At 30.9% G+C, this 15179-nt stretch overlaps 1 protein-coding gene across 4 annotated transcripts in view; it reads right to left on the minus strand.

Annotated features, from left to right (window-relative positions):
• spd-2 (centrosome assembly protein spindle defective 2) overlaps window positions 1-15179 on the minus strand; it is a 133805-nt gene that overhangs the window by 104718 nt on the left and 13908 nt on the right. For all 4 annotated transcript variants that reach the window (XM_075378384.1, XM_075378382.1, XM_075378383.1 and 1 more), the window contains 2 exons: window positions 8640-8768; window positions 476-608 (listed from right to left, as the gene is read on the minus strand). In XM_075378384.1, the coding sequence (XP_075234499.1) occupies window positions 476-608; window positions 8640-8768 (262 nt within the window). The remainder of the gene's footprint in view (window positions 1-475; window positions 609-8639; window positions 8769-15179) is intronic.

The following is a 15179-nucleotide window of genomic DNA, read 5'->3' on the forward strand; positions in this document are numbered from 1 at the left end:
AACTATGATTTTGCAACGCTCTTTTACAGATGATTCTCCTTTCTCTTCCAGACATTATTCCATATGTAATCAATTAACTAAACAACTAAGGTCTAGTTTAATATATTTTATGAAGTTTTAAATGCTGAATATCCCAAAAAAAAATTACACAACAAATATATTTTATTTTTGATAATATTGTAATTGCTGACAAGTTGTGGAAAGAAACATTAATTTTTAATATGAAACAAAACAATTTTAAATTTAGTTTACATTAATTCTTTTGTTAATTTAATTTTTTTTCCTCATATCAAAATATTTTCAACCAATATTATGAAACACTTAATGCTAATAACTCATGACTGAAAAAACCATTTATCAGGTTAAATTAGTTCTCTTTGACAATAAAAAATTAATAACATTGTGTAACTTTATTTTAAAATAGCACTACACAGGTTAATAATCCATAATGTTTATAAATGATCACAAAACATACCGAGTATATTTGTTGGCAGATTTAGATTTAATTTTATCAGATTCATCATTAGTCTCCTGAACCAATTTCAGATTAATGTTTTTATTGATTTGTGGCTTCAGAAGACAGTGATTTGTACTTCTTGAAGATGTTACTGAAACAGAAATGCAAGATAAAGAAAAATAATCAATCGACATTAGTAAATAAATTAAAACCTCTGGTAGTTAAGTTCACTTCTTAATGTATATATTATGAGTGTCATTCACAAGGTTCTTGATCTTATGTACAGATAACCGAGTATGACCGAATGACTGCAATACTTGTCCAGCATGATCCTTTAGATGTTTCAGATTCAAGAAGTGTTTAGTTCTTTGTTTGTGGGGAACGAATAAAGCAAACAAGTTTTAATATTTTCTGAAAAATGGATAAAATTGAAATTCGAGCTGTTATATGTACTTTTATTTAAAAAATTTAATCCCAACAGACTTAAAAAAAAGTTAATTCTATTTTAAAGGATTCTTCCCTTTAGTTTTTGTCAGAAAATATAAGCTGCTGAATTTAAATGCAGTCATACATCTACTCTAGATGATGAATGTTCAGGGTAGCCAAGAATCACTACTACAGATGAAATATTCACAAAAAACCATAATGACATATTAAATAATTGCTGACTGAAGGTACACAAGCTTGCTGACATTGCCAACATCTCAACAGATTGTGTAAACTATATTTTACACAATGTTCTGAATATGGGTCAATATTCGATGGGTGCTGCATTTGTTTGACAAACTGTTGACAAAAAAATGCATTCAAGGGTGTTTAAGACTTTAACACAGTTTTCCTGTTTCTTTGAAATTATAACATAGATGAAATGTGAATTCACCAATACACAGCAGAGAAAGAGAGACAGCAGGTAGGAGCAAGTGAAATTGCGCCAAAGAAAGCAAAAACAGTTCTACCTTCAGGAAATCATGACTACAGTTTTTTGGGATTCTCCTGGTACAGTGCTCATAACTACCTGGAAAAAAGCAGGACCATCACCGGGAAGTATTATGCTTCACTGCTAAACCGACTGAAGGATGAGATTCAAGTTAAACATCTACAGCTAGCCAAAAAAGAAAGTGCAGTTTCACCATAATAATGCACCTGCACACACATCTCAAGTTGCTGTAAAATTTCACGAGCTACACTTCAAAATGCTTCCCACACGCGCTATATTTGGCTTCCAGCGATTACTTCTCTTCCTAACCTGAAGAAACGGCTCATTGAACAAAGATTCAAATGATGAGGTTGAAGCCGAGATGACTGCTTATTTTCCAGAGTTGGACAAATTCTCATTGTAATGAGGGTATTAAAAAAAGTTACAAAGTCATTTGTCCAAATGTATAAGATGACTATGTTGAAAAATAAAAAATTTGAAAACTATGTTTTCCCTGTCAAGCCAGGAACTTTCCAAACGACCCTGATATTTTCAACAAACAAATGTCCAATTAGGAGGTTTTTCTTTTTTTTGTGTGGGTGAACAAAAATTATCAAATACGCCAGACCTTATTAAAAATGAAAGAAACATCTGACTATCAACAAAAAGATCTGTTCAAAATGTACCTGACTATATTAAATTAAAATGAAAATATTTTACAATCCATTCTAACAATCATGTCCAGCAACATATGATTACTGTTATTAAACATCTTTAGTCCCAAAATTTCCCTAAACAAAAAACGCAATGGCTTTCACCTAACAAGCTTATAATGTTCTCTCGGCTCTCAAATCATAACAGTTTAATTTAAGTACAGTTTTCAGCTTGGGGAATGATCAAACTCACAGTAAATCATAACCAGAGAGCAAGACAACTGAATGCAGTCAATAAATTCTGAACTGTGCAACAAATTGGCATAAACAGTGTCATTAATGAAGTTTCTGGTTTTGTCCCAAAGAGCTGATCCATTGCAATAAAAAGGATCAATTCCTAATCTGTTTACTAACACAGAATCATAAAAAACATCACAGAACTTCTTGGCAATACTGTTTTAAACTTTCTCACCATTTTAGTGATGTACGTACCAATGCACACAGAAAACAAAAAATAATTAATTGACATCACTTTGATTTTGTTCTCAAAAAATCATTTTATACCTAAGTTTAACCACTTGAAAAATAGTTATAAAACTAACTGGAGTATCTTTAGAGCACTACTGCCAAAGATTCAGTGAATGTTATACAGTGTCAGCTAAGTATACTTTTTAGTAATATTTGATGCAATAATACTGTTTAAAGTTTTTTGTCACGATGTATAAATTTAAAAAAAGTTTCCCTCCAAATGACCCATCCTACAGGCACAAATAGTTTTTTAAATCTTTACTATAAGAGTCTTAAAGTATTAGTTCTATAAAATATTTACTGATCCAAACAATGATTTGACAATTTTTTCTCTCAAATGGCAAGTTATCAGCTGGAGCATAGTTTTCAAATGTCATAGATAATTCAGAGAGTACATAACACCCTTACAAAAGGACTACAACAGTCTACTAACTTTTACTGTTCCAATACATCGACTCGAAACATCATAGCTGTTTTTTTTTTCTAAATCAACAATTGATTATTTTCCCACAAGTAAAAGATTAATTTTGTTTTTTTTTTTGTTTTTTTTATTAAAATCATTGTGTTGTAATAATTTGAGGAATCTCTGAAATATAATTTACAAACAGTGAAATGGAGTACAGTTTTGCTAATTTTTATTACCTTTTGAAGGTTATTTTACTATTTACTCTTAATAAAAAATAAATAAAATAAAATAATTTGCAAAACCGGAAAAGCAGTTAAATAAAGCTGAATGAAATTTTAGAAAAATTCAGCAAAACTGCAAGTTTTTTTCTCTTAATACAAATACTGCAATGCAGGTTTTTTTCTGTAATGAGGTGGTTTTTTTTAAAAGAAAAAAGAACTATTATTTTGATATTTTGTTTTAAACTCCCCAAAAAGAAAAGAAAATCTTAACCAAGATATTTACTGTGAAATTTGGAGAAACATTCTAGGTTTTGAAAAAAACTTTGTTCAAACATTAAAATAATCATTAACTTAATTTTAACTAAAAAGATAATTAAAAATGAAATGTTAAAATTTTCTTCAAAAATAAATAACAAAAAAGGTCAAAATTTTCATCAACATCCAGAAAATTATCTGAGAGGAATCTCTACTTATTTTGAAGTCTATTAAAAAATGTACACAAAAACATATGTAAAAAATTTGTTTCAATTATCCTACTAATATGCACAAAATCTATCTCTAGAAAAAGATTCCAAAATCATGCCATATTTTCCTAATGCAGGATTAATATGTTTAATTTCATTAATTTAAGATGTTAAAAAGTATAATTAATTAGCACAATTTCACTAAAGTTTACATTTTTATGAATAAGTTCATGAACATAAGATGGTGATTAGATCTGCTTTCTGCTTATAATTACAGATCTACTTTTCCACCTTATAATTTTGCAATCGATCGACAATTATTTCACAAAACCACTTTTGGGTATTCCATTTTAATTCAACAAATGATCAGTGCACCAATATTTCTGATTTTGATGATATTTGATGTATAACTAACCACCTTGTAGTAGCTTTATATTTAAAAAAAATGTTTTCTTGAGCTAGAAAACTAATTTCTAACTCGCAAACAGGTAAAAATAGCTATTTTCATCACTTTTTTCCATGAGCTGTAGCATTCTTATTTTACATCATACAGAAGGTCAAAAAAGATTTTAGGAAAGAGTAAAGATGGAACTTCAGATTAGTGTACTCAAAATTCATTTTGTTACATAACCAAATCTTGTAACGTTTACCAATTTTACATTTACAAATTGTTTTTTTCAAATTTTGGGCCCAAAATAAATAATGAAGGGCTTAGGATAACAGGCCCGTTTTTTACCTTTTAACTTTTAGGTACTAATAATATGCGTAAAAAAAATTGGACTGTTACTGAGTGCCCTTCATTAAAAAAAATGGCCACCAAATCATAAGATTTTGAAAATGTCTCATTTTTGGGACTCAAAAACCACATATGGGACAGGTGGCACAAATCTGATATGTTACAGCAGTAAGTACCCTTTATTTACTTTAAAACCATATAAAATTTGTTTTGTTACACAAGAAGTTGATAAGTTATGAAGCCAGCAAAACCACTAAAAACGCAGTTCATTTTAACCATAAACAGCAAATCCAATATACTGATAACATGTATTTTTTTCAGATTATAAAAATTACAACTAAAGTCATTAGAATGAATAAACTGATAATTAATAAATAGTCAATTACAAAATGGTAAATAGTCAGTACAGAAAGATAAATAATAATTACAATATGATATGATAAACAATTCAAATATATGAACAAGTTGTTCAATTCACTTTTAACTTATTTTACTCCTGCTAATGGAAGTTATGAATAAGTTATCTTTTTGATAACAAACTTAACTAACATAACTTAGTGCTCCTGTCATTTTTTTATTAAGTAGAACTGATAAGTCCTCATTCATATCTAGTGTAAATGTTGTGTCCTCTTCTAGTAGTTGATAGGAAAAACTCTGAAGGTATGATAATCTTTAAAATATTTTCCAGTTGAACCCACATTTGATTATCCCTCAAATATTTCTTGAATGACGTACCAGGAAAATTAATAATCAATATTCCTCTTTATTTTCACTTCAATGGCTTCGCCTAACCACCACTTGCCATCGTATAGGCAGCAGACATAATTTTTACATTCTGGCTTTGGTAAACCCATAAAGCAATTCAAAAACATTAATGTCCTTGTGTACTAACGTAAACGTTTCTGATTCAGAGGTCACTCAGACTTTCAGAATACATTTCTGACTTGTTGGATCATAACTGTGAAAGGTTCTTGTTTCTAGGACTGTTATGATTACCTGATAACAAGAACTGAGGTATTCTTCAGTCTCTTGAACATCTTTATTAGAGCAGAAAATAAATGTTATATTTTTAATATTGTCTTTGCAATAATTGTACATTTCAGAAGGTGTAAAAATTTGATTTTGAATGTCCTGGTAAAACAAATTTATAAATTTTTTTGTTTTATACTGAGCTGAGGAACCATCAGAAAAATAAAAAATGGTTTAACTTGTGGAAACAGTGTTTTTACTTTACTTAATTTTGTTTTTGAAGCAGAAAAATGATGTAATATTGTGCTTCAACTATTCACTAATCACACAATAGTTTTGGCTTTGTAATTTTCCTTCTTTTTTAAAATATATGAGAAATGGATGTACTGTGGCATAAGTTTTTGATCAGTGATATGACTGGACTTTATCCTGTATCACAAAAGGAAAATTTTGAAAGAAGTCTTCCATTACAATACATTCACCTCAAACAAGTTTTCTTTTTTAATTTTGAGGAAATTAGCTTGTTTCTTTGCAACATCATGATCCCTTTTTAGATTATTTAAATTTTTAGTAAGTTTATCTAAGTACTCTTGAAATGGAAGGATTTAAGTAGTTAGTTCACAACAGTAAACAGAAACCCACTGTTTGAAGATAATTTCAGAATCAAAATCATCCCAGCTCTGTTCCAGTAATCTGAGCACATCATTAGTGCCTGGACATTTTTCACACTGTAACAGCATACACGTTTCATTTTCGATATCACATACCATGGTTGAAAGGAGAATTTTATAATCATATTTCATTTTTACAGCAGATAACATAAGTTTTACATTTTGGTGGGTGACACACACACAAACAGAGCGAGTACCTGACCCACCAGCCAGAACACAAAATTTAGGTCTTAAATTAGCAAATTTTGAAAAATCAATTTTTAAATTATGTTATTGTTTGAATGTTTGAAGCCTGTGTTGTACAATTCTTTTATGTTACATAAGATAATCTTTTTTTAGAATATTAATTTTCTTCCAGTCAGCACAGAGACACAATCCTTCTTGCCTATCATCATTCGGCTGTGCTCATAATTCTGGTAAAAATCTTGGACACATTTAACATTTTCTTCAGTTTCATGACTGAGTTTCTTTTTGCTGATTTGCGGCAAAATTCCACTTGTTTTAACTAACTGTTTAGATTGATGAGCTAAATACTGACTAATACTAAACTCATCTTGAATTTTTTGAATGCTTCAGCTGCTTGCTAATAAACTTAAAATATTAATTTTTTCCTGGGTTGATGTAACTGTTTCATATTATCTTTTAATGATTAATTCTTCATATTACCTACCTAAATCAGCATAATTTTGTGGTACCAAACTGCTGGTTTCTTCTGTAGAAATATTTAAATCAAAGGAATTGTTTATTTTTCCTGGCAAATGACTAGGCTATTTTTGTAACTTTATTTTTTAAAACTGGTTCCTTTGCACTGCTCAATAATTTTTTAACCTTAATAGAGGAAATTTCAAGTGCTGAACAAGCTTTATTTACAGACTCGACTAACACATTGAGGCTCAAATATATATTATAATATAATATACTATATATATTAATATAATATAATGTAAATATATACATTCCGGTTTGCTTTCTGTATCATCTTGTGGTTTTTGTTATTTTATTTAAGTATTTTGTACACAGTGCTCTGCCTGGAATTAATTTTAAATTTGGATTGCTTGTTGAAAGTATCAAACATTTTCTCAAAGAAATTTCTTAACCGGTTTAGTGCAACAGCTAAATGGGTCAAAGCAACTTTTCCCATTAATATGAAAATATTTATCTAAATATTCAGTTTTATGAAAAGTATAGATATTATCATCTGTTTCAGTACATCCACTTCTTAAAGATATCAATGTTATTTGCTGTTCAGCAAACTCTAAAATATCGTCCAATACTAAAGATCTACTGAAGTCAATTTGTGACATATTGTTTAAGTGTGAATGCCAATTGAACACTCCATAAAACATTTTTATAAAATGCAAGGGTTCTTACAACAACGATACAGTTAGTATAAATTATAAAACTACCAGCTACACCACACTTTGTCTTATCCCAGTTTCTCTACAGCTAAAATAAAAATTTTTCTAATTACTAAAATAAAAAATAAAAGATATAACGTAAAAGAGAAGTTTACTGCTAATAAAATTACTTTATAAACAAGTGCACATTACCTAACCACAGTATTAACGCTACCAACAATATAACATATCACACTGAAATCAAAATAGTAACTGAGCCTTCTATAATGTTTACATTCCAGATTATGCAAACATTCATGTCCATGCATATCTATTCACTTTCGTGTTTAAACATTGGGTGAGTTACAAGTCATACTTTAAGAAACAAACTATCTAGAATATAAGCTATCTTATTATAGACATATCAAAATATTTTGTATAGCAGGCCTACATTATTATCTGAAAAAATACATGCTGTGAATTTTTTGGATTCACTGTTCATGGTTAGAAGGAACAATGTTTTTAGTGGTTTTTATCCCTTCATTACTCATCAACCCTTTGAGCAACAAGTTATTTGTATAGTTATCGGTACTTACGTATTAACGCCACCGCAGCTACAGCTTTATTTAAAAACAAAGTAGTCAATCAGATTTCGGTGGAAAATGGGCCGATATAGAGTTTAACATAGATTTAAAGGTCTCTTTATTAATTTTAATGAATGGTTATTTATATTTATTTATTTTATAAATATAATTTAACCAAACTTAACCTACGCTGGCTAACCTTGACAGGTTAACCTTAATTAGCAGGAGTGTTTTGATTATTTAAATAATAAATAATTACAATAATTACTGAATTTATTAAATAAATACTCAAAAAATTACAGTGTTTTTTCCACTGAAATCCGATTGACTACTTTGTTTTTAAATAAAGCTGTAGCTGTGGTGGCGTTAATACGTATACCTAGTTATCAAATACCAAATTTCATCAAAATCAAAAATTGTGATGCAATAAAATTTCTGAAAATTTGTTGAATTAAAATGGAATAACCCTTTTGAATTTTAACAACTACATTAAAGAAGCTGCAAAATTATCTCCTAAATGTCCACTGGAATAACAATTATCAAGTAAATTGAAAGCGAGTCTATTGGAATCAGTATTTTGTACAAATTAATTATTAAATTAACAAAGTTTTTCTAATCTTTTAATGAAGATGAATCATATCGGGCATTTAGCACATAATAAATATAACCTATAACAAACAATGTAGAAAATATTTACAGCTAGATTTCCTTGAAGAGATAGAATGCCTAGCTAATTCTCGTGTCATCTTCCATGATATCTCACAGTCCTCCTCTTTTTTAGGAATTAACTTGTCGAGTTCTTCAGACGTATCACAAGCACCGATATCTGAAAATCAGATTTCATTAGTAAATTGACATTAATACAGTAACTAAAAAAATAGTATTTTAATTTTGAAAAATAAATAACATTGTGATTAACCCTTCAAAATAAAACCCTTAAAAAGGATTAGTTATGGTTTTTACAGTTAAAAAATTTATTATATTATTATTACAACATAATCTAATATAATCTCAAAGGTATCAATGTAGTAAAACATTTATCTCATTATATTACAATTTAAAGTTATTAAATTTATAAGAATCTATTGATTAAAGGCTTCTGAATCAAATAGTAAAATACATTCTTACAAACTAACAGTTGAACAACAGTAACATCTCAGGATCTCAGTAACTTCTCAGGATCTAAAATCTTGGAAAATAGAAGGATGTGAAGTAAAAATTCAAGCCAACAGCTAATATCACATTAAATAAATTAGTTCACACTAATTACTCAAATCGATCAAGACTAGACACGTCAGTACTTTGATGACTAAAAGATTAAGCCACTACTAACTCAATAAATATTGTTATTTGGTTTTGTGTGATTCTTGTTAGTTCTGTTTTCATTATTCAACTGTATTTTACGGGATTAATTTATTTACTAGTTAATTTTGTGTTTTGAACACACTGGCAGCCTAGGCTATCTAGGTTACCCATTCAGTAGGTTGTTTATTTAAATTGCCTCTGAGGGTTTGGGTTGTGACTTATTTAAGATGAATAACTATTTAACTGGTTATTCATCTTATAATTTATAGTTATTTAATTCAATTTATTTTGATTTTGTAAACAAGTTGTTTATTTAAACCAGCTGTTGTTAACAACCATCTTATTGTTACGTGGCTTGCCACTGGTTGGTCAGTTTGTTTATGTTGACTGCTATTGGTCGGTCACTTGGTTTACATTACCTGTTATTGGATGGTATGTATTTCAAAGTTATTTAAATTGTATTTATTTTTGTTTTATGATAAGCATCACTTTTGCACCCAATTCAGATAATGTCTGAAACAAGGGATAAGGGGGAAAAAGGAGGTGTAAGCGGGTGAAACCTGGGGAAGTTCTGGCTGGGGTAAGGCTTGATGGCTCCTCTTCCTCTTCTGGGAAGGACGAATCACGGGCTGGCCCTTCGGCTTGAACTTGTAAACAGCATTTAATTAGCAGTTGAGAGTCAAGCAGATTGTTTCTGTACCTGTTCCTGTCCCATAGCGGTGTAAGCGTTACACAGAAATATTCAGGAGGCTAGTTTGTCCTGAAAGCAGTCGGAGATTTTTTTTCGTAAATCTTAAGGAAGGAGTAACAGAGAAAACAGGCAAAGAAATCAAGAATGAATTCCAGGTCGTCTTACATCAGAAGAGGTTGGACCTGAAAATTCATAATATAAGGGAGACCAAAAAGGGATTAGTTTTCATCACTGGTGACAGGCAGTGAAAGATATCTCTGACTTCCTTGAGGTCGGTAAATCAGACATCAGAATTGCCCCTAAGAAGAGGCGTCCCAAGGTCGTAGTTTATGACACTGATCGACATTTGTTAGAGGAGTTAATGACTCTCATTAGAGAGCAAAATGCTCAAATGACAGAAGCATCCTTTAAGGCTGAATGTTTGTCATTTAAAACAGGTAGGTGCGAGGCAAAGTGCTACCACAGTGTATTAGAGGTGAGTCCTGAACTCTCAAAATGCTTTATTGCTGAGGGCAGGTTATTTATTAATTTTTCTTCTTGTAAGAAGTATTTAGATGTTCAGCGATGCTTCAAATGTTGCCAGTATGGACACAGAGCTAAGTCCTATAAACATCCGTTGGCAGTGGGCACTCATTGTGGGGATAAGGGGCATAAACAGTGTCCTAAGAAGTCAGAGGGTCCGACTTCTGCAAATTATAGATGTCTTCGAAAGGATCATGAGCACTCTGTGAATAGTAAAAGATTGTGGCTGTTATTTGAGAGCTGTTAGGATGTATTACAGTTCATTATTGTTAGGTAGTTAAAATTGGGCAATTAAATGCACAGGGTGCTTATATTGTTCAGACTGGGTTTGGTGAGATTGCTTTACATAAAGGGTTGGATGTTGTTTTGTTGCAGCATCCTATGTTGTGTCCGGCGAATTGCCAACTTTTTCTTGTTGGAAGATATTCTGTTGTGGCTATGACAGTATGTCCGCTGCTGTGTGCAGAGAGAACTTGAGTGTTCTTCATTCAGCAGCTCTCAGATAATAATTTTGTTGCTGTCTGTTTGGATGTTCAGAACTAGCATCTATGTTGCTTCATATTTTCAGTACAGAGATCCTGCTGATCGTCATCTTGAGGTCTGGGATCTATGATTCTCTAGCACTAGTCCAATCCTTATTGGTGAAGATGTGAACACTAAGTCACTTTTGTGGCATAGGGGTTTCACCGATGATGACGGTGAATTAACAGAGGGCTTTTAAGCTCAATATAGTCTACAGGTATATAATGTACCTGGCGAGATGCCCACCTACTAGGTAAAGCAGATGGACATTGGCTGTTTCATGGAACAAACATCGACATAAGCCAGGCTTCAGGTTTTGAATCGGAGTCTGGATGTCTTGGATTTGAAGGTACTGGCAGCGAATTTGTTGGCGGCTTTCATCGACACCACCAAGCGTCCAATTCCCTGTAGTTCCAGTCAAGAGAGGCTCGCACCATAGTGGAATAGAGAATTGTCAGCCTTAAAGAGTGCTGTCTATCATTTACAGAAAGCATCTCAGCGTGAGGATGAACCGGAATGGCAGCAGTTCTTGTTGTTGAATATAGAGATTGGAGATCTCAATATTTCCACAACGTCTGGACTGCAAAGATGGATTCCTGGCATTCCTTTGTGCATAGATCCCTGGAGAGTAGTATATAGGATCATGGGATAGCTTTGGTGTAATTTCAGACATATCTGAAATTTTACACAGATTACTTGACGATTTACTGTCGGTCTCCAGATTAGTGAAGCTGGAAAGACTACATACAATCTGCAGGTGCAGCATGATGTCACTCAGTTTTGCAGGGGTGCAGTGTCCTTGGAGATTACTGAGGCCGAGGTGTGTCAAGCTATCTGTAGTTTAGGTAGGGAAGGCCCAAAGCTTTGATGGAATAATAGCAGAGATTATTGTTGGGTTTCAGTTGGGTTGAGTGTGGTCACACAAGTTTTCAATAAATTGATGTTTGGAAGATATACTTCCCTGTACGTTAGAAGAGGGGGATTGTAAAATTGTTGTTTAAAGGTGGCGGACAAGGATCCCTCTGTTAGTTCATTATATAGGCCATTGACATTACTGCCGGTTATTGGTAAGGTCTTTGAAAAGGTTCTGTACCTGCGTATAAACAAGATGCTGACCTCGCAAGGCTTACTGATGGGGAATCAGTACACGTTTGATCCAATCTGGTATGTGTCCACAATGCGAACAGTTGGACAATGTCTATCATGTTCTTTAAGAATACCCTTAGTACAAGTTAATGAACACAGAGACTGTTTGTCGGCTCAATATTATTGGGTAGGCATTAGATCTCCATGTAAATTGAAGGGACTGGATCAAGTGGGCTATCATTGAGAATTTCTTCATTTACTTGGCAAAGGAAAGGATTGCTGAAAGAATTAAGGATCTGCTTGGATTTGCCTTATCCTTATATGTTTTGTTGCTGTTTTTTGTCTTGTCTAATGGTTTATGTTTTTGGTTTAATGTTTTTATGTTTAGTGATTGTTTTTTTGTTTTCGTGTTGTGTTTTTACTAAAGTTGAAAGTTGAACTCAACGTTTTCCTACTTTGGATAGGTAGTTGTGGTTTCAGTTCCTTCTAGTTGTCTATTAAGTCTTGATAAAGACAGACTTGTGGTGTTTTGTTTGTTTGTTTAAAGAGTTATCTAGTACGTAGTAGTATACCAATGAGAATGTCGCATTCACATCAATGGCATCCTGACTGAGGCAAGAACAAGGCTGAGATGCCTTTTGCCAAGATTTTGAAGATGACCTCCAGTAAAGACCATCAGAGCTAGATACAGAGGGGGTGGCATGGCGACTGAAACTGTTACATGGAGGATGTCTTCCCTTATGGAGTCGGGATGTGCAATTAAGTTTATGGATCAATAACTCCAAAATGGATTGTCATATTTTTATGTTTGATATATCAGTATTTAGTGCATTCAATTTTAATTTAGAGGTTACCATCCAAAATTTTGCTGTTTTCAAAGGTGAATTCAAAAAAGAACCCAGTTTTTAAGTGAAAATTTAGAAGACTTAATTTGACCGATTATAACTGGCAAATCTTGCATCAGAATTTTTTCAAATTAAACTTTTTTTTTCATTCCTTTAAAACTGTCTTATATGTCAAACTTAACTTTTAAAATAGATCTGCCAAATTTCAAATATCTAACTTTTATAATTTTACATTTTTATGAACTTCTACTAACTCCACAAAATTCACCAAATTAAATATTAAGATAAACTTAGTAACAAATGAACCATTTTGCACCTATTTTTTTCTTTTAATAATTTTTTTTTATCATATAGGGATTACAGTAAGCAAACACTCCAGGGAATTCAATGTTGCCATTTATTACAAGGTAAGTGGAGAGTTTGTTTACTGCAGGAGGTATCTATAACCCGAAACCTACAACTATTATTATAAACCGATCATTCCAAAATTAAGATAAAAGAATCCTTTCCTTTGGTTTTTGTTTTGTAAATACTATTTCATGTGTTTTTAACTTGTAATGAATTTTTTACTATTAAAAAAACCATTACAAATTAGAGAATAGCGATAAAAATGAAATAAAATGCAAAACTAAAACTACAAAATCAAATTGCTTTAATTAATGTTAACAAAAAATAATTAGTGACAATATTTAAACAATGTATTAATTATATACAATACACATTTAAAATAAATATTTTGAAGTTTTTTAAGTATCTTTTTTTATGAATCAGAATTTTATCATTCAAAATTATGCAATGGATTTTAAATCCTTAATCCTTAATTCATTATTTATATAATCTTAACTTATATCAATAGATCAAGAAATGTGATAGCTGTTTTTGTCAATTTAACAACTGTGATTCAATTGAACAATTGTGAATTTTTGATAGTGTTGAAATTTATTATATTATTTGAACAAAAAAGGAAACGTGTAGAAATAAGCATCACTTGCTTTCAGAATGCATGTATCAGTGTTTTGGCATTAGCCTAAAATCTACATGAAAGGTTAAGTAAATAAAATGAAAAAAAAACTGATAGAAAATTCCAATACAGCTACTTTTTCCAGATAAAGAAAGCAACTAAGTTCCAATTGACCAAGGATTTAATGGTTGGAGCGGCCCACCAGAAAATTCATGAATTTTACAAAAGAAAATTGTCCCCAACTAATAAAAAAGGAGAAGCTTTGAGAGACTATGGAAGAGCTTTCCAATATTTCCCAGGGCACTCAATCGGTCAAATGTATTTGGTTTATTACTTAAATTCTTTGTTTACCTACTTTGCAGTGTTTTTTTACCTCAATCATTTTATTTTTTTAATAACACCTATGTAATTTTCTCCATGAGCTGTAATTTATTACTTCTAATTTCTAAGTTTTATTCAGTGGCAGAAAACAGGACGACATAATTAGTTAAAAAATGACACCATATTTTACTATAATTCCGGGTCAGACAGGTTTTTAAAATAAGGTAAAAGGAACAAATGCCAGTCAAGGGTCACATTACCCATAATGGGTTAGTTCACATCTACTTTTAGTCTTTGCTAGAAATAGAATTTAAAAAAAATGTTTAACTGCTGGTTTTTATCCTTAATGTAGTAAATGGCTACCAGTATTTTTTTTAATTATATTTCTAACAATATCAAACATTTCATAGACTCCACCAAGACTTCTACTTTGACCATGCATTTTGAATAAAAATTGCTTAAATCAGTGACTGAGTTGTTAAAAATACACCTCCAGTTTTAATATTTCACATTACCTTTTAAATAAATTATACAAATAACATCCTAATGAAAGTTGAGATTTTTGCAAAAAATATTAAGTAAAAAAAAAAACCAAAAATGAAAAAATTAATTTTAATAATTATAGTCTGCTAAGATGCAATTACATAAATATTTATTAAATTAAGCTGTTAAGTGATAAGTGTCACAGAATACTTCCAATATCTTCATTTTCTTGTGTAACAGTCACTAAATAATAAAATTCCAATAAAGCTTTTTACCTCTTAAAAATATCACCAATCAGTTTTTTAAAATAAACAGAATATAAAATACTATAATTTACAAACAAGATACATTATTATTTGATTTTTATCTTCTGATGTCGGCCAATAAGAAAATTAATTACTAAAATTGACCAGATTCAAACTTGACTTTTTTTTTTACACATGTGGAACTTAACAAGCATCACCAATGCTTGAAATTAATTAATCGAGTACCAAATGATAA

The sequence above is a fragment of the Lycorma delicatula genome, chromosome 11, assembly GCF_047948215.1.
Source record: "Lycorma delicatula isolate Av1 chromosome 11, ASM4794821v1, whole genome shotgun sequence".
Taxonomy (NCBI): Eukaryota; Metazoa; Arthropoda; class Insecta; order Hemiptera; family Fulgoridae; genus Lycorma; species Lycorma delicatula.